The sequence below is a fragment of the Amphibalanus amphitrite genome, unplaced genomic scaffold (assembly GCF_019059575.1).
Source record: "Amphibalanus amphitrite isolate SeventyFive unplaced genomic scaffold, NRLGWU_Aamphi_draft 000418F_arrow, whole genome shotgun sequence".
NCBI classification, from domain to species: Eukaryota; Metazoa; Arthropoda; class Thecostraca; order Balanomorpha; family Balanidae; genus Amphibalanus; species Amphibalanus amphitrite.
The window spans coordinates 309,899-336,397 of record NW_024881912.1 but is presented as its reverse complement, the minus strand read 5'-3'; the positions used below and the strand labels follow the sequence as shown (position 1 = coordinate 336,397).

At 46.5% G+C, this 26,499-nt stretch overlaps 2 protein-coding genes across 2 annotated transcripts; both read right to left on the bottom strand.

Moving 5' to 3' along the window:
- Window positions 1-361: 361 nt before the first annotated feature.
- LOC122390997 (protein prune homolog 2-like) lies at window positions 362-12,723 on the bottom strand. The gene is made up of 7 exons (XM_043384508.1): window positions 10,578-12,723; window positions 10,228-10,338; window positions 9,954-10,078; window positions 9,581-9,702; window positions 8,762-8,980; window positions 2,383-2,481; window positions 362-1,715 (listed from the first exon to the last, which is right to left on the bottom strand). The coding sequence occupies exons 1-7, from the start codon at window positions 12,616-12,618 to the stop codon at window positions 1,661-1,663; spliced, it is 2,772 nt and encodes a 923-aa protein (XP_043240443.1). The 5' UTR covers window positions 12,619-12,723; the 3' UTR covers window positions 362-1,660.
- LOC122390994 (microtubule-associated protein futsch-like) lies at window positions 12,695-24,586 on the bottom strand. The gene is made up of 4 exons (XM_043384505.1): window positions 24,435-24,586; window positions 13,389-20,019; window positions 12,803-13,355; window positions 12,695-12,701 (listed from the first exon to the last, which is right to left on the bottom strand). Exons 2-4 carry the CDS (start codon window positions 19,930-19,932, stop codon window positions 12,695-12,697), a joined length of 7,104 nt encoding a protein of 2,367 aa, XP_043240440.1. The 5' UTR covers window positions 19,933-20,019; window positions 24,435-24,586.
- Between the last annotated feature and the right edge of the window lie 1,913 nt (window positions 24,587-26,499).

The following is a 26,499-nucleotide window of genomic DNA, read 5'->3' as shown; positions in this document are numbered from 1 at the left end:
ATTGTTCAAACCTTGAAATACTCTCACACACATTTGCTCTCGCCTTCCACGCCCAGTCACTGGTCAGTTCCTTTTTCGGCGTGCAGAAAACTGGTTGCACTGTCATTGCATTTTAGGTTCTCGTTGAGCGGAAATTGCTTGAAAGGGAAACATCTTTTATTGGCCAATAAAGTTGAATAATTTCTTCATTTACTTGTCAAGGAAAGTTGGTAGGCTTTTCGTTTGATCCCGCAGGGCCGTAGGTACTCTTAGTGAAATCTGCGATGCACAATTTGCAGGAGCCAGGGCTACTTTGTTCTGAACATTTCATTTATGCCCCTTGAGCAGTACCCAGCAGGATGCATGACATCTAAAAAGCACCTTTTATGTTCATGCAATATAGTTCATTAGTTCATGTATGACATTAATGACAGAAGACGAAGAACCATGTACCTACTCTGGACAGCAACGTGCTATAAATACTCCATAGATCTAACAAGATAATGTTATGAATGGTTTAACGTATAATTCAAATGATCTGCCAGACGGCAACATTTGCTTCAGATTCAATCATTTGTAAGAATTTTATAAATGAATATGTGCCCTAAAATGCACAAGAAGCATAATTTAATTTGGACTTTTAGTGTATTTAGAGCACCCTCATCCATGACATGTTCACATTCAATAAGCACGCACAAACAGAACCTTCTTCGTTGCCATCGCTTTGTTAAGCAAACAATGACCGTTTGTGACTTGGTCCACATCCGTGCTATCCGCGAGCCATAATCGTATTCCTTCACCGCGACAAGCTCCGTGACTTAAAGTACAACGTCACTGTCTTCCTGCTATCATGGACTCACTTCCGCGGACGCACAGCCTCTAAATACGGTTCCGCTCGTCCCACTCAGTATTTCTGTAGATGTCAATGTCATCCCCAGCACTACATACAACCACCCTGCATCAGTTCCCATGAGTACATACACGGTCGAGATCACGTCTAGGAATCCACGACACGGCGTGAGACTCGGGCGCGTGATTCTGCACATCCGGCTGGTGACTTGTCTGACGTTGTTCTGCTCTCACTCGCGTGGTGAGGCGATGTCGCTGCTGACAGCAGACACCGCTCCCCTGTCAGAGGAGCATTGCTGGCGGTTCGCCACTGTCCACAATGACTGGGGGGTGTTCCTCGGTCCCAATATCCCCGGCGAGAATTAGAGTCTTATTGGGCTCGACGCAGTCACGATTCTACAGTCACACTGAAAGTGGTGATACCGTTCACTGGACTCACAATCGGTGAGATAACTGATCAAACAACTTGTATCTACACACAGATCACATCGTTTATCACGTAATCACCTCACTCACCTCACGAATTCGGCGTGTAACACTTCGTTCCTTCTTCTCACAGCACAAATGTACCATAGTAAGGAACACGATATCATCGCACCATGCACAAGTAGTGTGTTCTAGCGGATAGGGTCAGTCACTCTGGTAAATACCATGACCTGATTCTAATAGTGCCGGCTGGCGTTGGTTTCTTTCAGCGTTGCTTCAGACAGCCGACTGGATGAGTGCTGTGACGTTGGTCAAGCCCGGCCATGATGCACAACGGCGTCCGTATTTGTGACGAGTCACAACCAGCTGTGGCTGTAGAGACTACATCTCAGAGTTCGAGAGCAATCTATTTGATGTTGAGCTCCCTCTTTCGTTCAGCGATCATCAGCTGGAAATCGACCCTGCGGAATGAGAACATCGTGAGATGACTTCATAAATAAAGGCGTGCTCAGTGAGACTTGGTGAAAGGTTGAAAGGTCTTAGCACGAAACGTATTGTCAAATCAGACAAAAGCGTGGCTGTATCTCAGCTTGTTATGTGCAAAAAAAAAGAAGGAAAGAGCTTGCAGTAGCATGGTTGACATGATAATAGCCGTTTTCACGACGGGCTATCCGGCGAATGCACCTGACTTGACCAAATCTGCACCTAATTTCTTTTACAGCAAATATCTTAATTTTATGAATTTATTTCAGTGTTTTAATCGATGATGCTCTCTGATAATATGACAAAGCAGGCATTATAAGCAATTAGTGCAACCCTAGCTGATAGCTGCTAAGAGACACACTGAACCTGATTTGACCAAATCTGCACCTAATCTGTACCAGATGTGCACCAAATGTGTACCAGATGGCCGTCGTGAAAACGGCTAATGCCTGGCTTGAAGCACCTAACTTTGTACATACCTAATAATCCGTGCGTATTTATTATATTTTGCGTAAATATTTTATATAAGCCGGTGTTACACCACAAATAACAAAATTTACCCAAAGAGACACCTTTGCTATGTGCCGGCCAGCAGTTATGCATTCATGCCAAAAGACTCCGCACCAGCATAAGCAGCGTACTTACTGTTTGACTTCCTCCGGTATCATGACGTGGTTCATCGGGATCAGATCGCTGAGCTCCCTCAGTCCGTCCACGTAACGCAGCTTACGGCTGAACTTGGAGCTGAAACAAAACGGCACGCACTTCAAAACAACGTCCAGCAAGTTTACTTTCAGGTTACCGTGAAAATAAGATGTCAGAGGTCCAGTACAGTAGGTCTATTAAAAAAGTCCCCAGCACCAGTGGGCGCTGCATTCGCTGAGCCGAACCCCCGTCTGCCTGTCCCATATCGCGCCGGGCTCAGGTCAGGTAGGGTCAGCGGGACCGCTCGGTCCGGCCCGCGGGCGGTGGACGGGCGGCCGGTAACGCTTTCCGTCAGCCAGCTGTAGAATCCAACAAACGGGACGGCCACCGCTCAGCGCAACGAAACCGGTGTTAAAGAATGGCAGTAGATGTTCATGGCCACATTGATTATGAGATAGTCATTGATAGCCCGTGCCCCACAGGAATGCCTAGACTCTCACGCCCTGTTGGAGGGGAAATGGGGATTGAGCATCATTCTTTTAACTCAGCTTTGGGCATTTAAGTGGTATTCGAAGTAGCGTCAAAAGAAGCAAAAAGAAAAAAAAAATACTTCAGCCAATTTTGGATCGGGTCACAGCCAGAGGTCATGTCACTAGAGGTCATCGATGGTAAAATTTTGCTTAGACAGGGTGCGTTGCGCGCACTGGTTCATTGGGTTTCCAATTTCCATGGAAACATCAACAGACTCGGAAGCTCGCAACGCTAGCGTGGAGCCGAATTCATATCAACCGCCGCAACAATGCAGCAGCGCAGTGCAACGTGCTGCAGCGCGGGGCCGTGAAACACCGCCCAGGGCTATCCATGTGTCAGGGCAATCCAAACTACGTCATGGGCTCGGCCCCAGCGGAGCATGAGGTCCAGGACTCCCGCCCAGGCCCCCTGTCTCCCCCTAATTCCTATCATCCTTCCCACTCTGAAATCGATCGAAAGAGCCTAACCTAACACAAAAATCAGCTCGCTTACGGCTATGTCTGAATAATATTGTCAGATTTAATTAAGGTTAACGGCTTAGCATGTAAATAACAACAACTGCCACCATCGGTATTATGAGAAAACCAATTGCCTTTCCACAAATACTTAAAAGTTTTTAGCTTAAAACTTGCATGAAATTAATTTTACCAGCCTCGTGTTCCTCTTATCAAAACGCTTCGAATGAATCAAAAGTTGATCTTTAAAGGTCATTTGAAAAATTTGGCCTATGTTCAAAGACATGACCTAACCAGAAATGGTCATAATGCATAGCAGGATATTAGATTCAGATTCAGATTCAGATTCTTTATTTACGACAATCCATAAAGCATGGGTTTTCATTGCCACTCGTCATCTTGATAAAATAAGAATGATATAGGCTTATAGGCAGTATTGACAGGCCAAGATCCACTTACTCTACCCACAACCATTTTGCTCTCTCAAGAGATGCCGTCGCAGGTAGCGCCTAAAGCCTCTCGCGTCGACACGGAACGGCAGACGATCGTAGTCTCTGACAGCGTCATAGCACAGGCGTCGACGTCCCGCCTCAGTGCGTATCCTGGGCATATCCTTATCCATCCGTATCCTGGGTATCCTTAGATCCGTATCGTGGAACTTTATTAACTCTTCAGATGATTTCATAACTTAAGCATGTCTATCAAAAATAATTATTACATGGCTCATATGTAAGCTGGGTGTGTGAACATGCTTACGAGTATGTTGAACGCAACTGGTAATGTTCTGTTGGCCACAATTTTTATATTTAATTTATCTCCCGGATTTCATATTTTTGTTAATGACCCCTTGACGATGTCGAGAAAAAACGCTTAGGAGATTTAACAGCTTGAGATACATTCAGTATAAGGAAGGTTCAAGGGTGCTAGATTCCTTCCTTCCTCGCTATCCTCAGGAAAAACCAATCCGCATCGCCCCTAGTCTTCATGCTTCCCTCTCTGGACTGGAGTTCACCCCACCAGTCAACCAGTAGTTGATGTCGGATCCATTCCAGGACACATAATCCTCTTCGGGTGACTGTTTGGGAGACGGCTGGACCGTCCCGACAGGGCAATCGTCCCACGGGGGGAACAGTCTCGCTTCCTCAGATCACTGTCGCTGGCTCGCACAACCCAATTACTACACCAGAACATAGTTATGTCATAGCTCTGCAAGGGCCTTTTCAGACCGAAAAAGATGGCCCCCAACAAAACAAACAATTTTCTCATTCAGTATTGTATCTCAGCACCACATGTTTTCAGAGTGTTTATTATGCGTTCCGTCCAAAAAAGCGCAGTTCAATTTTCTCCCATTGACTTGAGCAATCTCAAAATTGACCCGGCCTTTCTGTCAACAATGTCAAACTTGCAAGGTAAACGTTTCAAATACATATACTGTTGCCCATTAAAATCGCTGAAAGTTCTGAAGCGATCGGTTAGTTGGTGTATTTAGATATGATGAGCACAGGCACTTTCCTTGAGGTAAGGTCACTTGACGTGACCTGGTATTATGACCTTGAATTGAAAGACTTGTGCGGGAAAAAATGGGTCATTTGAAATCTTAAAATGCTAGATTTTAACAATAACTGCAAACACTATCCCGGCCAAATAGTGATTGAGAAGGGAGCGATTCCCCGACCCCACGTTTAGCTCCTATAATTGAGCTAGCTGCTAGAGCCTCGCGGAAAAAAAACGAGCGCTTGCGTCGTTACGTGACGCAGCGACTGGTACCCCATTTTAAAATATCAGTGACCTCTTAGGGTAGGTCAAAGGCCCCAAGGCATTTGATCGGTTTTGGTAAAAAAAAAACTAAGCGCATTATCGTCATTTCGATACAATCGTGTTTTCTGTTCTGAGACGCGTCGATTTACGAGTATATGCTTTTTTGTTTAGGTGAAGCAATTTAGGATGTCTACCTCAGATCAATGTCATGTTAGAGCAACGCAGGTCACGAAGCTGTTGAAAGGAGGACATGTTGCATAACATTTGATTCGGCAAGTCTTGCAAAGTCCATTGATGGCTGTCCCGACTGGCTAGCTCATTTTGATCGGGAGTTATTGACGAAGCACTCGTATGACCCTAGTGACGTCATAAATGACGTCACGCAATGTGAACAATGCAAAAGTGAAGCATTAGACCTTGCCAAGAATGTATGAAGTCACGATTTCATGTGCTTGAGGTATAGTTTCAGATAATTTCCGACGCCAAATTAACAGTTCCCATAATTCCCATTATGCTTATATGTCAATAAGTGCATTGCGGATTGCATCATTTTATAACCGACAACCGTGCAGAGGTTTACCTAATTAAGACGTCATAGTTAAGTGACCTGACCTGAAAACGTGGTTGATGTCAAGTGATTCGGCTTGAATGAAATGTAAGGCATGTGAAATGTCAGCCTTCTATCATCATTGTGCTTTGAGCTACCACAAAAAATACATAGTGGCGGCATCCACCCCTTCTTCTCGGCCGGCGAGGGTTAAACCTCGCTTCGAATTATTGCAGATAATGATGCGACCGAAAACAAAGCATTTATCAATTATCTGTGTCTAGAACGGCCGCTGACTTGTTGGACAAGATCCCCAATCTTAAAGGGAGATTATGACCTTTTTCCACAAAATCTGAGTTAGGACCATTTTCTGACAAAACACAACAAGTTATAATGTAAATTAAAACCATTTTGCTCAATTCGGTACCTTGCCGCAAATATCTCAACTTGAAGTCACGTTAGCGGGGAGCGCTGAAAATGACCGTACTTACATCACTTTTTGGTACTTGCATGTAATTTTGTAAAATGAGCGTATTCATTACATTTGATCTTCATCACATCTAGTTAGTTAATGGTCGTCTATAGTGCCTTCAAAAGATATTCATGGTTTGGGGGTGGTTTATGTCTAAATTTACGCAACTATTTTTCCTGTTCATCATCTGTCGCCATATGCTGCTATTTTAGTAGCAACGACTCAATTTTGAATCGGTCCCGCCGACTGCATAATAAAAGAAGATAGATACAACACTTTTGCGGCATCACTGAAAAACTTATGCAGTACTGTTATCAAAATTCTCATAACACCGTTCGACAAACCTGAAGTCTTTTTGAAATAAATATGCTTGTATTTTTCGCTTCAGGCTCTGAGGCCAAAATAATGAATTTCGTAGTCGCAATCGCAAGATTTGGCTGCGTTTCTGGCGCATGCCGTTCATTTGTGGCGCAAAATAATGTTGGAAACAAAGAAGAGTAGGCACTATGTACCCCCGAATTAGAATCTAATTAATTCTAAACCGAATTAACTCTAATTCAAATTAGAATCCTTACAACCAAGCAACGACAAGGCGGTAACATAAACAAAAACCCAAGCGTCGCTGTTTGAAACAAAAGCGCATATACTGCGACTTTTTTATAGAGAAGGACAATGCATTTCGGTGGGTGTTGCAAGTACTGCAAGTACTGCTTCTTTTTTGCAAAAATAAAAACCTTTTTCACATACGAAAATGTGCTAGGAAATTTTCATATTTTATAGAAACTACAGTACAAATAGTATAGATGTCGAGTAATTTTTATGTAAGAAAAAAGAAAGCTCATTATCTCCCTTTAATTCGCTAGATGGGAATAAAATACTCGGTATGTGATACATATAGTTATACCCCTCGATTTGCCCTCGCGCTAAGTCTATTCTAATCATCACTGTCGCTTTTTTTATCCGAGATAATGTCCGCCGCTAAACGGGTTGTTTTGTTTGTTTGCTTGCGTTGAATGGCCATTACGGATTATTGAAGGATTATGATACTTGGGGCAAGGGAGGATATACACTGCAGGTGTTTAATTTAGATCACAAAGGCATCATTTCCGGCATCGTGCAGAGTCATTATCTTCCCCTCCTCTGCACTGCGTCATCTCTGCGCCCCACACACGGCGTCCTCACTCCACGGCCGGCCGCCGCCAACTGACCCACTCGCCGGGCGCCGCGACCTGACCCGTGTCGCTGCCGCGGCCTGCGCAATAGAGTCGGGGCTGGAATCCGGGGGTTCGGCCGGCCGGCCGCCTCTGGAGCGGGGGACTTTTTTAGTAGACCTACTGTACATCTGCTGCAGCGGGGTAATTGAGCACGCCAGTGACGTCTTGATCGTGCAAAAGCGAGACAGCTAAATCATTAAGCTGTTTGACAATTTCATCAACGCTAAAAGAACTATTAGGCTTATCGGAGGACGATGTGAGCTGCTAGTGGCCTTGGGGGCATCAACGACTACGTTTCCATGACACGTCTAAATCGATTTAGCAAAATTTCACGTGCGTTTTTCTCGGAAACTATTTACCTTACGCAAAAAATGAGCGTTTATATGGTTTTAGCTAGCACCTAATCCTATATTTACATTTTTAACTTACGCCTAAATGTAATGATGGAGCAAATCCATTTCTCAAAATCGGCTTAGATTGTGCCATCGAAACGTAGCGAACGTTTCGGTAAGTGGTCACTGGACAGGCGCAACCCATAGTTTTTCACTCGCAAATTTTAAGGTTCAACAGACGTTAAATACTTATCGAAGTCCTGACAATTCTGATTGTTTCCGTTTTCACCACTTAGTGATCAGACACGGTGACACTGTACACTCAGCACGTTCTCTATTTGACGTGAAAACTAAAAGGGCTTTCTAACGATCCGGGCCGATGTGCCGACAAAGCCAAACACTTCACTCATTTCTCTGCGCATTCTGCATACAAAACTGCGTCTGCCCAAAGGTGCGAGCTTGTTGAGTACCGACCTCTGGAAACAAATCTCACTTTTATGGTAATGGGCTCAAGGACTGTGAATATTTATGACCGGGTGCGGACATAAATTATGCGCGCAGTCATGTCACTGCCATAACTCAATGGATGCACTAGCAACAGGCACTGACACTCAAAAAGCACCTGAAGAGTAAATAGGTATGCGAGAATTACTTTTTTACAGCAAAGCGAATAAGATGCTCAAGCTGGTGTTAGGCGTTCGGCCTATAGATAGCTCTAAATATTGGCGCAAGTGGACGTGGTGAAAGCAGATGAAGGGAAGGGGCATTTTCAGCCGTGGAACATTGTGAATAAAACATGTTACGTAAGTTGTGAAAATATCAGTCGCTAATGAAAATCCGTAACAAAATGCATTAGCGAAATATCCTGTTGGAATATAATAGCCATAATCAAGCATAAGCAATGAAAGCTTTATATAATATATATAAAATTTTGTTTCATCATTTAAACTGACATGAGCTTTATAATGAGTAGTACTCGTATGGCGCACTTTGATTATGTAAAAGCAGCAGTAATTGATCCATTCATCCCTGCGTCCAGTCTCGGGCACCGGTCACTGTCCGTGTCCCACCTGATGAACGGTCTTGTCAGCGCCACGATGGTGCGCAGCCAGAAGGACGGGTGTACCAGGTACAGGCCCTTGAGCGTCTTCCTGAGCCTGCGATCCACCAGCTGGTAGGCCCTCCGCAGCCAGGAGAAGGTGGGCGAGCTGGCGGCACTGGCGCCCCCGTGCAGGTACACCAGCACGTACTCCTCTGACACCAACTCGTCCAGGGTGGTCAGCACGTACCTGCAGGGGGACGGCAGGCGCTGGGTCAGTATGGATGGTTCATGAGTGATTTAGGGAGTCATGTTTGCCTTGTGACTGGGTTCTCGAGCTGAATGAAGTACGGTATATAAATGCGCCGATAGATTGTCTAGTCTAGTGTTTATGGCTGCGGGCTCAACGATCACTGCTATATGAAACAAGGCATTATTGTGCTAATGCCAAGCGAAAGCGGGTGTGAGCAGCCTCGGTCGGATAGCCTGCGAACGTGGCGCCGCCGCGTCACCTTAACTAGGCCGCTACCTGGTGTCACCTGCGCCACCTGTCTGGTGCACCGTACACGAGTCTCTGTTACTGTCCACACCAGCCTCGGTGGCGCTTCGGTCGGATAGATATCGGCATACCTGGTCTAACTTAATGAGAACAAGGTGCAATGACTACGTTAAAAATTTACTAAAATGGAAAACATCGCTCACTTGCTGCACCACGTAATGAACTGTCGAAAACGTAACTTTGATTCCAGACATTGCAGTCGAACCAAAAATAGCGCCATAGTTCATAAAGACTCGCTAGTTCCTGAGCTGAAGGCCTCACTGTGTATGCTAACTAGTACTCAGCACTCACAGAAACAGGTTGTCCATGACGTATCCGTAGTCCGGCCTGCTCCTCTCCGGCAGATGACAGGCGGCGAACACGATGATGCTCTGACCGGCGTCACCCTCCATGTATCCTCCGTGAGACAGCACCTGGTCAAAGTGAGAGGAGGAGGAGAAAGTGAGAAGACAACACGGCGGGGTGAACCGACACGAAACAGCTCACTCTTTTGGTACATATAGCCTCATAGCAACGCAAATTTGGAACAGCGACGTCCACAGGCACAGACCAGTAGACATTATCTGGAAACTGCAAAATAATGACGTTTATTTGCAGAACAATTAAATCCCGTTCTAGGATTTGGAAACCCCTGTTCGAAAATGGACCATCACGCAATGTCTACCTTGGTGTATGGCTCGATGATGCTCATGTCAATCTTCTGCTCCTTCCCAGCCACCACGCACGTCCTCCAGTCTCCCTGCCCGATCGTCTCGTCGTACTCCAGCTCGGCGCCGTCCTCAAACTGATCTGCAAACATGGTATTCGGACTGTTATATCAAAAGAGAAATTCCAAAATTCGTCTTAGGATATGCTTCTAAATCTACAATGCATGTTGTTTTCTGCACAGCATAAACCTAACTTTATCACGTCACATGACTGAATGCTGCAATGCTTACCATCCTGCTCCTCGTCGGCAGCCAAGGTCTCCGGTGTGACGCGTCCCTTCTCCAGCTGCACCTCACCATTGCCCAAGTCTACATCCCGCGGGACAGACCCATTTCGGGACGCTGGGAACGTAACAGCCATATAGTCATGACGGGTGAACGGTGAATATCAGAATCACTATGTCCAAGCTACAAGCAAATTAAAGGAAGTCTTATAATAGTGACGGGGGTGCGTTATAGGGCATCAAGCTGTAAATCTCGTAAACGGTACAACGACACGTTTTTTTTTTAGCTGAAAGGTAAAATCGGTAGCCATGACCATGACAATTTTATGTAAAGTAATTTCAGATGACATTGCTCACCTGTGCGTGGCTCCGGAGTCGGAGTGCTCGTGGGGCGGATCGCCATGTCCTCTGGTGGAGTACCGAACGCCGAAGACTCGGGACGCTCGGCTGCGCCCGCGTCCAGCAGGCTCGAGACATCAGTCATCAGGACGCGGCCTTTCTCTGCCTCTAACATTGTCATCCGTGTGGTCACGGCAACAACGTCTTCGTCAGTCTCCGGACGCTTCTCTGACGGATTGTCCATTGATGATGAGGCGTCTGGATTGTGCTTTTCTTCTCGATAGTCTGTCACGGACCGTTTGACGTCTACCGGCTGGTGTACCGTTTCTTGTCGATGTGAGCCCGTATCCTGGTCCGCAGGACGTAGCCTGAACTCCTCATAGTACTCATTATCGCTGTTCCATCCTTCCGAGGGGTTGTCACCCGGGACGATTTGCCCGCTCCATGGAGGTGCAATCGATTGATCCAATGAGAAGGAATGCTCTTCGGGCACTGACTGATTCTCCATGTCACGCTTGACGACATGACTCGTGTCGCCAGATACCATGGTACTGTCAAAGTTTTCTGTGCTTTGTTTTTCGCTTTGCTCGTCAAAGTCTGACGATAGGGTTTGTTTGGACACATCGTTAGCCCTGAGCAACGCTTCTATGTTGTTGTCTGACTTATCAGTGGGTATATCGGCAGGCTTATCAGTGCTAGTTTCGTTGGTATGTGCAAGCTCTGTTTCTGTGACGAGTGTGCCATCTACTGGCTCTTCGTTTTGGCTTTCAGCAGCACGTTCACCTGCATTCAGCTCTGGTGTCGACTCATTTGCCTCGGGGTCTTGATTTTCAACATGTGCTTTGATTTGGGATGGTATTACGTCATCGAAGTCGTAAGAAGACATCTTGCTAGACATTTCTACCTCTGCAGGGCACTCGTCATCATTAGATATGGACACTTTTTCATCAACACCATCAGTGTTTGTGGGACGTTCCTCATGCAAAGGCGATCCAAAGTGAGATTCGTTAGATGTTTCCTTTGACGATTCGTCCAAAGATTCTACCATCTCACTCAAACTTGCATCACGAGTCGGTTCTAAAGAGAGTGTCCCTTCAACAGATGCCAGAACAGCGGTTTCCTGCACTTCAGGAAGAACTGATTCAGGTTCTTGAATATTTTCTTCTAGTTCGTCAGCCTGTACTGAGTCGTACTTCTTCTCTGAACTGCTTGCAAAAGGGTGAACGGGAGCATTTTGTAATAGACTAGGGGTTGTATGTTCACTGATCAGTTCCCCATCTCCTGTATCAAGTGAAAGCACATCAGAGTGCTGACCAAGAGCGTTCTCTGTTGCCACAGGAGCTGTCTCCACTTGGTTGAACGTGTTTGCAGAAATCGTCTCTGCATCAAACCCGTTGCTCGATCCTAGCTCATCTTCGTCTACATCTGTATCCTCTCGGATGTCCTGGTCAACCGAAAGTTTATCTTGCTGGTCGTCTTGAACGCTTCCGCCGATGGCTGGTGGCAACTGCTGTTCTGAGTTCATCATTAACGTTCTCAAATCATCGAGCTCCGTTTGAAGAGATTCATTGTGCATCGGTTCTTTCCGTCTTTCTTGGGCAAAATCATCACTTTCCTCAAAACCTGGCTCCGCGGATACCACTTCATGGCCAATAGTTTCGAAGTAAATGTCACTTCCCGACTCCTTTTCTGTATGTGGTGTATTGACTACCTCCTGGCTTCCCATGATAGGACTTAGATCGGTAGATGCAGTGGCTGGTTCCCCGGTGCCATCCAAAACAATGCCCACATTTGAAGCTTCAACGAGAGCTTCCACTTCATCTTGTAAAGAACTGTGCATGCCGTCAAGATCACTTTGGACATTGAACTCTTTTACATCGATGTGGCCAGGAGATTGCTGTGATTGCTCTATGTCCTTCTTTTCGTCCAGCGTTTGATGTTCTGAGATGATTGAAGGACTTCGTACAGGGTCGTGGTCAGCTTCGTGCTTTGAATAACCTTCATCCATCAGCTCTGTCCTAAGAACTACATTGCCAGGTTCCTCCATGTTCTGCCCCATTGCCGAAGAATAACAATCACTATCTTGCTGGAAGGCATTCAGATCTTTGATACGCTGAGCTGATTCATTCAAATACTCAAATCCTTCATCATGTAACACAGCAGCATCACTGATTTCAAAGTTGCCGTCCATTTCTAATCCGTTGGTAGCATTTTGGGGCACATCTCGGTTCAAGGCCTCTGACTCTGAAAGATTCTCTCGCTCTTGTCCTGACAAATGATCAAGACCTGGACGTAGAGCATCAACCTCTGCATGGCTGTTGATATCCAGAGTCACTTCTGGCGCTCTGTAGTTCTCCAAATCATGCTCTTGTATGTCAATCTCATCTGATGACGCAGCAGATTTGTCTTTGCTTTTCTCCAAGGACGAATTTTCGTAGTTTTGTGTAGATGCATTGCCGAAATCGGTCAGATAGAGATGATCGGCATCGCCGGGAATCGCGGAATGCACAATAGTCGCAGTTGCTTGTTCTATTGCACTCTCTTTTGAGAGGTTGTCCATAGTGGGACCATCCACATTTGTTCTTGTCTCTGCCATAACAGCCCTGACATCTTGTTCGATAGTCGCCGTGTCTTCAAGGGAAGTACGTCGGTTGTTCATGCTGTCAAGGCATTCCATTTCATTTTCAGAGCACACGGTATCATCCAGCTGGTGTGATTGATTGTGGTGTGACGTATCGACACCTGTCGCGGCTTCGGTCTCTTCCTTAACTGCACCGGATACGTAAGGATGTTGATTTTCCTCTAGGTTGAGGGAAATATCATCATGAGGCATAGGGTTCTTCTGCTCATATCCACTGTCATGTTCTGCGATAAGTTTCATTGTGTCGCTATCACGAGCCAGCGAATCTCGCTCAATCGCATGCTGTTCTTCCTCTTTATACATTTCTGTTGAGCAAGTTTCGCTACTTCTTTGCCCGACGGCTTCATCAGGCGCCTGGCTCTTGCTGATGACCTCAGTGTCATCAAAATTCACTTCTGCTTCAGACGCCTCTAAAAGAGGAGGCTCATTCAACACCTCTTCAGAATTGATCTCGTGTTCTGAGCCTACTTGTTGAACTTCCATGACATTATCAATTGTTTGATGTGAATCATGATCTGTTGATGTCTCGTTATCTGCCTCGCCATTGTTTCGTCGGGAGGAGATGTTGTCGACTGCGAGTGACTTTGATGCCACGTCGCGGCTTGAGCCCTCACTTGTGGGTTCATCATCCTGCTGTGCGCTGCCATGCATCTCCTCAGCATTTGAGCTCAATGATAGAGGATCAAGAACAACATCCGGCATAGAGCTATCGAAATCGTGAATATCTTTGTCGTCTCTTGTGCTATCTGAAAACTGAAAATCAGTTGGCTGGATGATATCTACCGTTTCGGGACGGGGTCGTTGTTCTGTGAAATCCAGAACATCTGGTAACGTTTCGAAACGTCCTGGTTCACCGACCTTGCCAACTGCAAGCTCATCATCATAGCTATGGGCGACGAGCAGGGGAGCAGCAGCATCTAATCCTGCACTTGCGTGTTGACCTTCTTGGCCGACTTGATTTTCCTGCGCGTCGCTTGCCAAGTTTTCATCGGCGCTTTGACTTTGGCTTTCTAACAATAAGTCAACCGGCTCTTGCTCCTGCCTGTCATCTGTCAAACTATTTGCAGTAGCTTCGAAGTCATTCACAGGAGAGACAGTACTCGGCATCCCAACACATGCAGCTGCCTCTACCAGCTCGCCACCTCGATGATCTGAAAGTGGATTGGACAGCATGTCGTTCTGCTCCGTGAGAGGTTCACCGCCCGCGAGTAGTCCAGATGCGCTGCTGCTTTCGTCGCCTCCTACCGCAGTTTCCAGTTGTCCAATGGCTACTTGCGATTCATCGCACTGTCCAGGTTCTGAGTGAGACGCTTTGGAGGGCTGCACCTCGTTCGCCTGATTTCCGTTGTCGATCGAGACCTTTGGAGCTAACAGGGTTTCATCTCCAAGCATTTCATCGCTGCCCATCATCCCGGCACCACCAGTTAGAGGGTGAGAAGTTGCGGCGTCATCTTCCGAGCTGGTGCTTGCGCCTAAAGCTACCTCGCTCTTTGGTGTGGTGCTGCTCGCCACAAAAGGGCCTGACTCAGCATCAGGTTCATCGACATTCGAAGTACTTTCATCATGAGGCATGGTGCTCGCTTCACTGAGAGAGGTTATGTTGACAGCATCGTGTTCATCCATCAGCAAGTTATCAAGCAGTTCCTGCTGCTCTACCGAATCCGTGTCACCACCTTGTGTCTCATCCATAGCTTCACTGCTTATCGCATGATCAATTTCTTCCGCGATATCACCATCGTGTTTGAGAGAACCTTCTGTCAGGCGGCTGCTTTCAAGAGTGGTGTCTTTCTCACCATCAAAATGTATCTCATCCTGAAATACATCTTCAGTTGAATAGACTTTTGGATCACTCACTCTCATATTTACTGAAGCGTCGTCCTCAACTTTCATGGTAGTATCATCTGGGCAGATGGTCTGCTTTTCAGCTTCCGGTTGGATCATATGGCCTTCACTTTCCTCTGAGACGATTCGGTCTTCTACTTCTTCAGCACATGCAGAGTCATGCAAACTTGTATTGCCTTTAATATCCTGTTCATCATTGTCATTGTGTGTCACACTGACTTCCTCAGCAGCGACCCTGTCTGGGATCGAACTTTTCGAAAAATGCTCGGTCGTATCATGCTCATTTGGCGCATCTTCTTCATGACTAAGCTCAAGACGTTCAAAACTAGCAGGCAGCGTTTCAGAAAGCGCGTCTTTGGCGCCTTTATGTACGCGATGCGGTAAGTTTTCCTTAGTGAAGCCAAGCATAGCTGGCCCAGTATTCTCTTCAGGCTGAAACTCACTTCTATTAGTTGAGGGTTCCTTCTTTGTTAGATCTTGATCACTGAGAGTGAGTTCATTTTCTGGTTTAGATGGTTCGTGAAAAGCAAATGGTGACTCATCAATGTTTTCTTCTGTTGACTTGCGATGAATTCCCTCGCTATCATCTTTCGTCAGTTTTTCTTGATAGTCTTCAACTCCTGTGCTTTCTTCAGAACTTCTGGTTTTGTCAGAGATAATCTCGTCATCGCCATCAACGACTATGTTCTCGTGTACAGCAGTCACATCGCTTGTCGTCGTAGGGTCTGCAAGTACGGCGTTTTGGGGCACTGCTGTTTGTGACATGGGCGAATCAGCGTCTGCTTGCGTATTTCGCTGATGCTTTTGCTCACCAATGTCTCCATTCGCAAGAATGTCTTCAACATGCGATTGGTCTGCCTCTCCACTGTCACTGTCAGAATCTAAATTAATGTGTGGTGGCTCTGCTGCCTCGACCTGCTCTGCATCTTCTTCCGATAGTGTATGCTCTGGTTCGGACTTTCTTTCGAGACCACTCTGATCCACAAGCAACTCATTGTCATTGTCATCATTGTCATCACCAGCTCTTTCAATCTCGATTCTTGGAACAGTCGCAGTGACCCCATCCATGTGTTTGTGTTCGAATGCTTCGCTAATACGCTCTTCTGCGAGTTCTTCGGAGTCTTTGCGATGCGAGTCTCTGCTATCTATATTCAACTGTTTCTCACTAGCAGAGTCATTTTTACTTATACTGTCATCAGTCTGCCTGGGTTCCTCAATGCGCTCTTCCTTCTCCCGAGAAGAGTTGCCAACATCACCTACTTCACCAGCATAACGGTCGAGGGTTTCCACAAGTCCTGTTTGCTCATGATCAGCGCGTTGGTCTTTGGGAGAAGTAAGATCTTGTGACTGTGCATGGCCTTCATCAAGTAGTTTTTGATCAAAATTGTCAAAAATAGCGTCCGTAATGACTGCTGATATGTTGCCTTCAGACAGGTCTGTTCCCGAAGGCTCTTGGCTTTTTAGTTCTTCAAGCATGTCATCGGGCTCCTGGTGAAGTGGCGCATCATTCACCAGTTTCGGTGATTGTTTGTCCTCCTTTTGTTTGAAATTCTCGTTACCAGGCTTCTCTTTAGCTGCAAGAGGTAATTCATGTCCACTCTCAGCCACAGCATCAGCGTCGCTTGGCTTTTCATCAATATCTAAGTCAGCTACCGCGGTCTTTGACGTGTCATTGTCGGAACTGAAGTGCAGTGGTTCAGCAAAAAGCTCGGCCTGTTCCGCTGACCGTTGCATGTCCATTTCAGTCGCGATGCCTGATGAGATGTCCACATCAGAATGCGCCATGGAATGATCAACCGTGGGCTTTCCTTCACTCATAATGGTTGAACTCTGTATACCTTCCTCCCGGCTACTCACATCATCCAGCTTCACATCGACTTCAGGTTGGAGGCTGTTGGAATGCATATCACTGGCTGAAAGAGCGGCCGTTTCCTTGGCTTCATCCAAGAATAGCTTTTCTCCTTTGTCAATGCTACCTGCTGATCTCAGAGCATCCGCGTTTGGATGAGACTTGCCTTGGTCTTGGAGTTCGTCTATCGGCTCTTTCACTGTGAACCGCTCTAAGCCATCAGTTGACGGCAGATCTTTATCATGGGAATTTTCTGTCTCTGCATGTTTAGACCCTTGGGTGATGGTGTCAATGTTGTCACGGCTTACTGGCTCCCCCTCTTGCAACGACATTGCTTCACTTTGCCACAATTCTCTGACCGAGTCACGATCATCAGCAAAGTCAGTCATCCCTTCATAGTTTTCAGAAGAAGTATTCCGGTGAATTTCCCCTTCTACCACATCTGTATTTCCGTTGATGACGCCTCTTTCATTTTCATTTTGATTATGATGTTCCAATCCAGAATCGGCCTCTTCCAAATGCACGACAGCTTCGGCATCTGTTTGAGCCCCTTCCTCGCTTCCTTTGTCTTCTGGAAGTTCAGTATCTTCGTTGGGCGCACTTTGAGGATCTTCTGTATCAGCATAAGCCATAATGTCATTGACGCTCGACTCATTTCGCTCTGTATCAGTGGCAGTTTGGTCTTCAGCGGCACCATCAAATGCCATTGGCACTACTGACTTCAATGGCTCTGATTGGGGATGCTCGCTTGTGTCATCTTGCACGCTGCTTTCCTCTCCGACATTTGTCAGGTCAACATCTTTCTGTTGGGTTTGTTTTAGTTCTTCTTCGTCCCATGCATTGCTCAGTTGCAAAACATGTTCCGGATCTTGTAGAACGTGCTCCTTTGCACCTTCTGCATGCAATGATTCCATATCCATCGTTGTAGATGTTGCCCCTCCATTCATACCTGTCAAGCTATCTTCTTGTAGTCTCGCTGGGGAGCTGCTGTACTTTTCATCATCGTTGACGTCTTGCATAAAGTTCAGTTCATTCACCTGTATTGCGTCCTCATGACGTTTTTCTGCAGCAAAGCCGAACTCTTTTCCATTATATGCTTCTGTCAGTGACGATTCTGCTCCGGTTTGACCTTCTTTGTCCTCAGTATCAATCGTATTCTCGAGAGAAAACGAGTAACCATGGTCATCGCGTTTTTCGTGACTGCTGCTGCTTTCCGTAGAGCTGGAAGCCTTTTCTTCTGCACCTGAAACTTCCCGAAAGCTTGCCTCATTTTGCGCCGTCTTCGATCCCTCCAGGCTCACACCAACACTACCAACCAGAGTGTCACCCTTGGTCACGACATCTAAATCTTTGTTGATATCTTTTTCCTTGAAATCGAATAATGGTACATTTGTGCTGCCACTGGAAGCAGCAGGCGAATGTATGAGGACTTCCGAGGCTGAAACCGGCTGGTCAGAGTTGTGGGGGCCAGTTGCAGATTGAGAGCCACGTCGTTCCGTTGCCTGCTCGCTGGCCACGCCATCTTTTTCATTAGTGGGAAGGGGTTCGGCTGAGAGGTCACTACAGTTTGGTGAAGCTGCAGCACTTTCCCTGGCGTGTAACGATGATTCGGTTTCAGACTGTTCACTTGGGACAGGCAACGTAGCCAGTGGCAAATTTCCGTCGGCAGTGTCACCCATTGAAGCGCTAACCAGGGGCTCTCCGACGGTGCTAAGATTTTCAGCATCACTGTCTTTTTCGATTACATCTAGACTGGTAGTTTGGTTGTGGACGTCTTTCACTTCACTTTCGCCTTTTGCATCACCTAAATGAATATCACTGTCAAGTGTCTGGTTTTTTGCATCCTCTTCGCGCACGTAGTCTGTTTCTGATACACCAGCGGTACCTGCAAGACTGACAGCTGCTTTAGCGGCTTCAACATCATTGCCCATGAAAGGGTTTGTAAGTGATCGATGATCCGTGAGCTCAGCGGCATGTTGGTTGTTTAAGCTCTCACTTAGCTGACCGTCCGTTTCCTGTTGTTCATCTTCCTGTTGTTTGAAATAGAACGGAGCGCTAGACGATGTCATGTCAACCCCTTCTGATATGTCTGATGACGCGTTTGCATTGCGGTCTTTTGTCAATTCTGCATCATTACCAAAGTTCCCTGACGTAAAAGGGTTGGTTATTGACAGTTCTGCAGATGAATTCAGCACATGACTATCTTTGTCTGCTGCTTCGTTTGGTGTAGAGTCTTTCGTATCCAAATCAAAGTCCACAAGCCCGCGGTAATCACCGCTGTTTGACGTTGGAGTAGCCTCCGACTCATGTGATGCGATCAAATCAGCTTCGTCTCCTTGGTTTTCCATGCTCACATCAGTCTTGCCGAATACATCTCCCAAGGAAAACGGGTTTGTGCTATGCGTTTCAGGCATGGCTAAGTCGATATCGTTGAGATCAATTTTGTCGTCTTCCTCGCCACTGTTTTGGTTGGTTAGCTGCGGTTGTGACATACCCATCTCCTCGGAAAATAACTTCTGCTGGTCATTGCTGTTTTCAGTCGATATCGAGGAGAGGAAGTTGTCTCGGTCATTGCGGGGATTGTCAGATGGTTCTTTGGATTTTGGAATGTTGAGGTGACCCAAGTCCATGAAAGGGTTGCTGTCCTGAAAGCGGCTGCTCAATGCTTCAACGTGCTCCCTGTTTGCGTTCAAGGTGTCAGAGTCAGCGTCATCCTGCACCTGGGTAGAGAATAAATCGCCTCCCCGATATTCTGGGATTTCGTTGCCCAGAAACGCATCCTGGAAACCGTTGTCGAGCTCCTTTTTCCCGAAAGAAATCTGGACATCTTTTAAATCTTCACTGAGGTCGGATAAAAGCTCGTCGTTTTCTTTCCCAACTGGTATGTTGCCGTTTGTAGGCGAGAAGAGATTGTTATGCTCAGAGTCAGTATGTCCCTCTCCATGCTGACTACTTTGGTTCGCGGTCAACTGTTTACTGTTCTGAGCCGTAGCTGGCAGAACTGAACTGAACCCCGAGTCCGCGGTCCCACCGGAATCCATCTCGGCGACAAATGGGTGATCAATCTTGCAGCTGTATCATGGATGGGCGCTCTCGAAGACAGCTACGGTTTGGGACATGTGCCTTCCCTGTAAAAGAAGGAGACACAAGTTAAACTCACTGTAAGTTTCATGGCTGTCAATAATAGTGTAAGAAAAAAAGGTTCTGACTTAAGGGGAAATGGAGGGGGGGGGGCGTGATAAAACAACCACTCACATGTGCCACTAGGTCGCCCTAATAAGATGTCCATTGGTCAGCATCCGTACGACATCCAAAGCAGTCGTTATTCCCGTCATAGTTTCTTCTTTACCAATGAATGCGGAAGACGATTGTCCTCACAATGATGAGCTGAGTCGCTTGGTTCGTGTGGTTGTTTTGTTTTGTGGGTGACCCGCTTCCGTTCGCCCACGTAATTTGAGAGCACGCGAAGGCCGCCTCATTCGGTAATGGCGTCCCACGAGGCTACACCTGCAGTGGAGCTCGACCTTGGGAGTGTCAACGTCCATAAAATCAGCGCTCAATGCGTTTCCATTTACACCACGAATGATCTCAAACTTTGGGTTTCTTCGACGAGGGTTTCTTCGACGAGGCACTATACCTGAGACTGGCGCAAGCTGCTCCACAGCATCGTATGTGCTTTAATCTAACCCAGGATACTTATTTGAGCACACGAAACAGTTAAGGATTTACACGTGTAAAATGACACAGGTGGCTCTCTGAAAACAAAAAGAGAGCCTATAATTGACCAAAAATTCGAAAAGAGGATGACCCATTTATTCTTTCGTTATATTATACCCCTCTTTTTCATGACACCAAAAATTGTCTTCATCACAAGCATTTGAAGACACACAGCTTACATTATTTGTTTGGCGACGGAATATTTCTCCTAGCTTACTGAGCTCGTCTTAAAGGGACCCTCCCACTTTAAAAAAGTTAATGAATTGGCATGAAAGTGATGTCGCTCGGTTCGGAAAGAGCGAAAACGAATGTCTACCAAATTTCACACAAAAATCTTCACCGGTTTTCAAGGTATTAAACATTTACTTTTGTTTACTTTTTGGGATATCCGCTGATCCTAGCGACTTTATTTGGAAGCAATAGTTTGGCAGCTGCAAGTGAGGCACTTGTTGTGCGCAAAGCAGCATATACCACCGCATGCTACCAAACGTTTTAGTAAAAGATCAAAATCGTTAGATCTGCGCTGACGTCACACATTCAGAGGGGGGCATTCAAATGCATTAGCCCCTCAGAATCCAAAGTGCTTCAACTTTGAAATTATATATTTTTTATTTGAGGCATTTCTCGATGTTGTGAGTGCTCAAACCGGTAAGTGCAAGCCAGGGACTCCATTTTGGCTATCTCAACTCAAAACTAATGTTAAGGTGGGATGGCCATTTTAATGTCGTCTATGAGATAGCATTCAGCGGCACGACATTTTCTTCCCTGCTTTCAAAAGTCCTAGTCCTCAGCTACCCGCAATACCTGCCGCTGCCAACTATACAAGGTATCACGTGCCGCTGCCCCCGCCGACGCTACTCATATGGTCTCTGCGGGGCTTCCACCGGCCCTACCCACATGGCCCGTCCCGTTCCTCCGCCCACCACCTCCCACACAGGCAGCTCGAGCCGGTCCCAAAGCCGGCTCAGCCCAGCACGACCGCCGTCCGAGGCTGGGTCCGATCAGCCTGCACAAAAAAACTTAGCCCTGCGGGGATGACTCAGAGAGATTGCTATAGGGATTCAGTCAAAGGCATACATACATATATGTAGAAAGCTCTGATGATGGATGAAAAGGCAGTTGCATCCGATTTTCATATCGATGGTGTTAACGAATTGAACCATTACGCATTAATTATCTGCATCAGAGTTGCAGCCAATTTTCCTACAAGTGTTTTATTATACAAGTATTTTACATATGTTTCCTTTGCACGTTTCATTTGCACCTCTCAGAGCAGCTGAACTGTTCAGCCCGTTCTGACGAATCAGGACCACGCTGGCTGGGATAGGCCACCGCCGCCTGTACTGTCGCTGCATGGCTGTGCACCGCCGTATATTATACCATCACAGGTGCTATACCTAATGCCGCCATACATTCAGCCCAATCGAGGCCGAACTGTGACTCAGCCGACGCTTACTGGTAAAGCGGTTTGCGAGTTAAATAAAGGGCGCTCAATTGTATTTTCCTTGGATATATGATGGTCATTTTGTGAGTCTCATCCCTATTTCCACTTCATTTTGCATCTCTACCAATCAATACCATAGTACCAGATTAGGTAAGAAGCGCGGCTACAGCCGGTGGTTCGGCTAAGCCGAAATCAATCCGCTGTCGACCGCCAGTCCCCCCCCCCCTCCTCCCCTCCCCAGCCGTGCACCTCAGCACGGCGCGGCGCAGCACGGCGAGGTACGGCGCAGCACGTCACGGTGATCGATCTGTTTGCAGTTGTGGTGAGATACCACGGTGGATTCGATGGAAACGGTCGAAGGCGTTACATGCGGGCTTGGCAGACTTTCGGGCGATTATGAAGCAAAGATGAACTTTCAACTTTGCATAAATCACGTTAGTTGTATGGCTTGCAACATCTCAAATGCCTAAATACCGGGCATTCATATGGTGTTATATTGTTGATGTTGATATGAAGGGAAAGGAGAGCTGTGATGAAGAGGCCTTACAGAAATTTATCACTCTGTTTCACCTGCATTGTTTGCCTCACGATGTTGCCACAGCGTGTGCAACATGCAACTGTGGACTCATGTTCAGCTTATGATGACCTGAGAAACATTACAGTGCAGATTCAGTCGGAGACCTCTATTGTCGTTAGTCGCAGGTCCATCCTCTCACTTATGTAACGGAAAGACCAGCCAGAATGAGCAGTAATCCAGCGGACCGCTAAACGGTGGTTATTCTAGTCCGGAATATGTAGGAGCAAACAATGACCGAACGGCCTTCAGACAACCGGTGCTCATGGTCCAGTGGCTCATTCAGAGACACGTGCTGATGGGCTGTTAAAAGTGACTTTGTATGCCAATTCATTTGCCAATTTACGGCACCTAACATGAACTAGGGAAGTCTGCTATAGTGATGGATAGATGTGGTCCTGATATTGATCTGGGATGGTGGACACGTGAAGTTAGAGCGAGCTACCTAATTGATTGTGAAAGATCGTTTTATTTTGGGCAGACTAAGATGTTACGATCAATGACCTGAAAATGACCTGAAGCATGATAAAACACAAACACCCAAGGGTTCCTTATGGTGCCATTTTCATTCATGAGCCCCTAACTACATACATAGCTTCCTAATGGCCTTGAGTGGTATTTCATTGATGCTTCCATTTTAATTCATGTTGTCATTCACGCTTTCATTGTGACGAGACTATCAATAATCAATTTCATTGGGTCCACATGCGACATGTTTTCTGGGCACGCATTAGTGAACCTGCCGCTTGCTTTATACTGCAGATTTAAAACGTGACTGTTTAATTAAACCCGTCCCCAGTGACACTGCACTGTGCACGGGCGCCCATGTTTCCCGCAGTTGCAGCGGCTCGGAGCGGCTGACCTTGGGTCGGCGTCACGCCAACGCCGAGTGACGGCCGCCTCGAGACACGGGGCCGTCACGGGCCAGGCGCGCCGCCGTCACGCCGCCTGACTCACCGTCACGTCACGCCGCGTGACGGCCGCTGACGTCACACGGAGGGGGTCGCCGGGGGGAGGGGGCGTCACCCATCGGCTGTGCCGCAGCTCAGCTTCGATTGAGGAGAGTGTGCTGTCTTGAACACCTGTAACGGCGCGACGGGGTAGCCTTGCAGCAGATAGGCGGCAGCGCTTCAGCCCACTTGATTGTCAGGACCGACGGAGCAGTAGAGATACATACTTTGAGAAAGCTCAACGAAAAACTCATGAAAAGCTAACTAAGAAGTATAGCGACCTTCACAAATCATACGACTTTGCGCTCGTATATAGCAATATTGCAAGACAGGTCTTTGACGCTGCACACGTGAATATTCTCGTATTCATGGACGCGTAAAATAGGTGAGGGTAACATGCTGATTATCAGATGTAGAATCAAAGTTATCCTTGGATGCTGAACACTTAAAATTTCGTTTTATCGAGAGGAACAACTCATAACTGAACAGCTGCTTTAAATAAATTTCACCAACACTTCGCAGAATCGCATGCATTTACGGAGAAATGCTTAAATATCTATCGCCCTGTGTCATTGCCTTTGCGACTTTGAAAACAGAACACTCTCTTTGGGGACATTCTTCCATTCATTTTGCATGCTGCTGCTCTGTACAGAATCGTTACAGCTGTTATGACTCATGGAATGTGGGTCATATCGATTACCGCGACACAGCAGACTAGGCTAACTAGAATGCATTGGCGCTCCATCGCCCTCATATGGTGATGCTAAAAAATATGTGAATTAGAAGTTCATTGGTATGCAATCTGTAATCTTTGGCTTTTCGTAAGGACGTTTAACAGCACCGTTCCGCTTCACTCACCTGTGCTGGCCACCCTGTCTCCTGTCCTCCTCCAATCCGCTGCCCTCCTTCACTCCCCTGTGCGTGCTCCACACCTCTCGATATCTCCTGGACGGTCAAACACGGCACCCTCCACCGCACCGTGCTGCACCCGCGGCGTTCCAAACACAGCTGAGCGGCCGCCGGGGTGCCCGGGCAGCCGCCACCCCCCCCCCAACCCCTCCCCCTCCCCACCACCGACGGCGGCGGCGGCGGCAGGTAGACGGGGCTGAGGTGGCGCTGGTGATTGTGGTGACGGTGGTGACGAGGCACTGTGGTGACGGCAGTGGTGATGTAGTGCAGTGACGAAGGGGACGAGTTGAACAGACTTGATGTCACTGGTGTTACCTGCGGCGAAAATCCTAGCTGTCTGTTATAACGAAAGTGAATGAAAGTGGTCATAATCTGCATAGAATGTTGACTAAGTCGTCCTTTCATATATTCTGTGATAAAGAAAAGCGAGCGTCGCGTGATTTTTACATCCCTCCTATAAGAACCTTTAACTAATTATGCAGTCACGAGTGTTTGTGGATGATTTTTCTTATGCATGAACTGTAGAAGAGACAACTTCGGCGCGCAAATTAATTTATTAACTTCCCAGTCCTTTGTAATCTCGCTTCAAACTCCTGTTGACAATTTTGCAGAGGTTTATAATGAGGTAGAAGGCTTTGGTATTGTTAATTGCTACGAAGAGTATCCTGGCTAGTGGCTTTCAGTTTAATAACAACGACATGTTTTTCAATGTTAACCTTCCAGGCGGTGGGGGGGGGGGGCATTTTTTGCCCCCCACCTTTAGTTTTTTCGATATATCTCGAGAACCGCTGCGCCGATCGTCACCAAACTTTCAGTACCCTCCCGTGAATAGCTATTGCACAATGTGACCAAAACTTTTTCCAAAGGCTGTGATAGGTTCGACGCTATTGACGTCAGAGTGACATCATTTCTGCCATTTTCGACCCAAAAAAGGGTTTCGCGAGAAGAGCTGTCAGGCCTACAGCTTTAGAGATACAGAAAAATGTCTCAGACATAAAAGGTGTAGAATTTAGAGGACTACAAAATAACTATCTCAGATTTTTGAACTTTTTGGATTTTGACCCCCAAAAATAAAAACAAATGATTTTTTTAAGGAAAAAAACGCCACGAAATCCCAAAAGTTTTTTTTTGAAGTTCGAAATAACCGGAATAAATGTGATAGTCCCTGCGGTCTTCTATCTACATACCAATTTTTAGATCGATACCTCTTTTTTGGCCAAGTTATAGCGAAAAAAAAACTGTTCAAAATTGATGACGTCAAATTTTCAAACTAAATTTTTAGCAATTTTTGACCTCGTAGCGCAAAACAAAGACCACCATTAGACTCCCCGTGACGAGCTGCATCGAATCAATACCCATTTTATGCAAAAATATCAACTTTGAAATTTTACCTTTTTTTGACCTGACCTTGACCTGACCTCCACCAGAAAGTGACCTAAACCGTACCTGATGGTCTTATAACCAACACCATTGAGTTGGAAATGAAAAAACTGGCCATAAAACATGCATCGCACAACCTTAGTAAAGTTGGGTTCATGTGGTGACCCTTGGTGACCTTTGGTGACCTGACCTGTGACCTGACCTGGTATGACCAGTGACCTCTAATAGCAACACATGTACTAGACAACTGACGTCCTATCGCTGATTTTCGACAAAATGCGTTTTACTCGGTGTTATAGCGCTTTCCCTAGAAGCCCCGTGAACGGTGAAACATTTTATCTTTGACCTGACCTGTGACGTCATCGGTGACCCCGAGGTCAATGAAATTTGGTTTCCCTCGACAAATTTGACATGGCTATCGAACGCCGTTTGAATTTTCCGTTTGAATTTTGAAGGTGGCCGGGAATGCATATTTTCACTTGCTGAGATCAAAATAACACGGTTATCAGAATCCCGATGACAATGCTTTTATCATATGAGTCTTTGCAAAGCCCTAAACCAGATCGCAACATGTGCTGGAGCGCAAGTATGCCACAAGTGCACTTCTGACCATATTGCAGCATATTGCAATCAA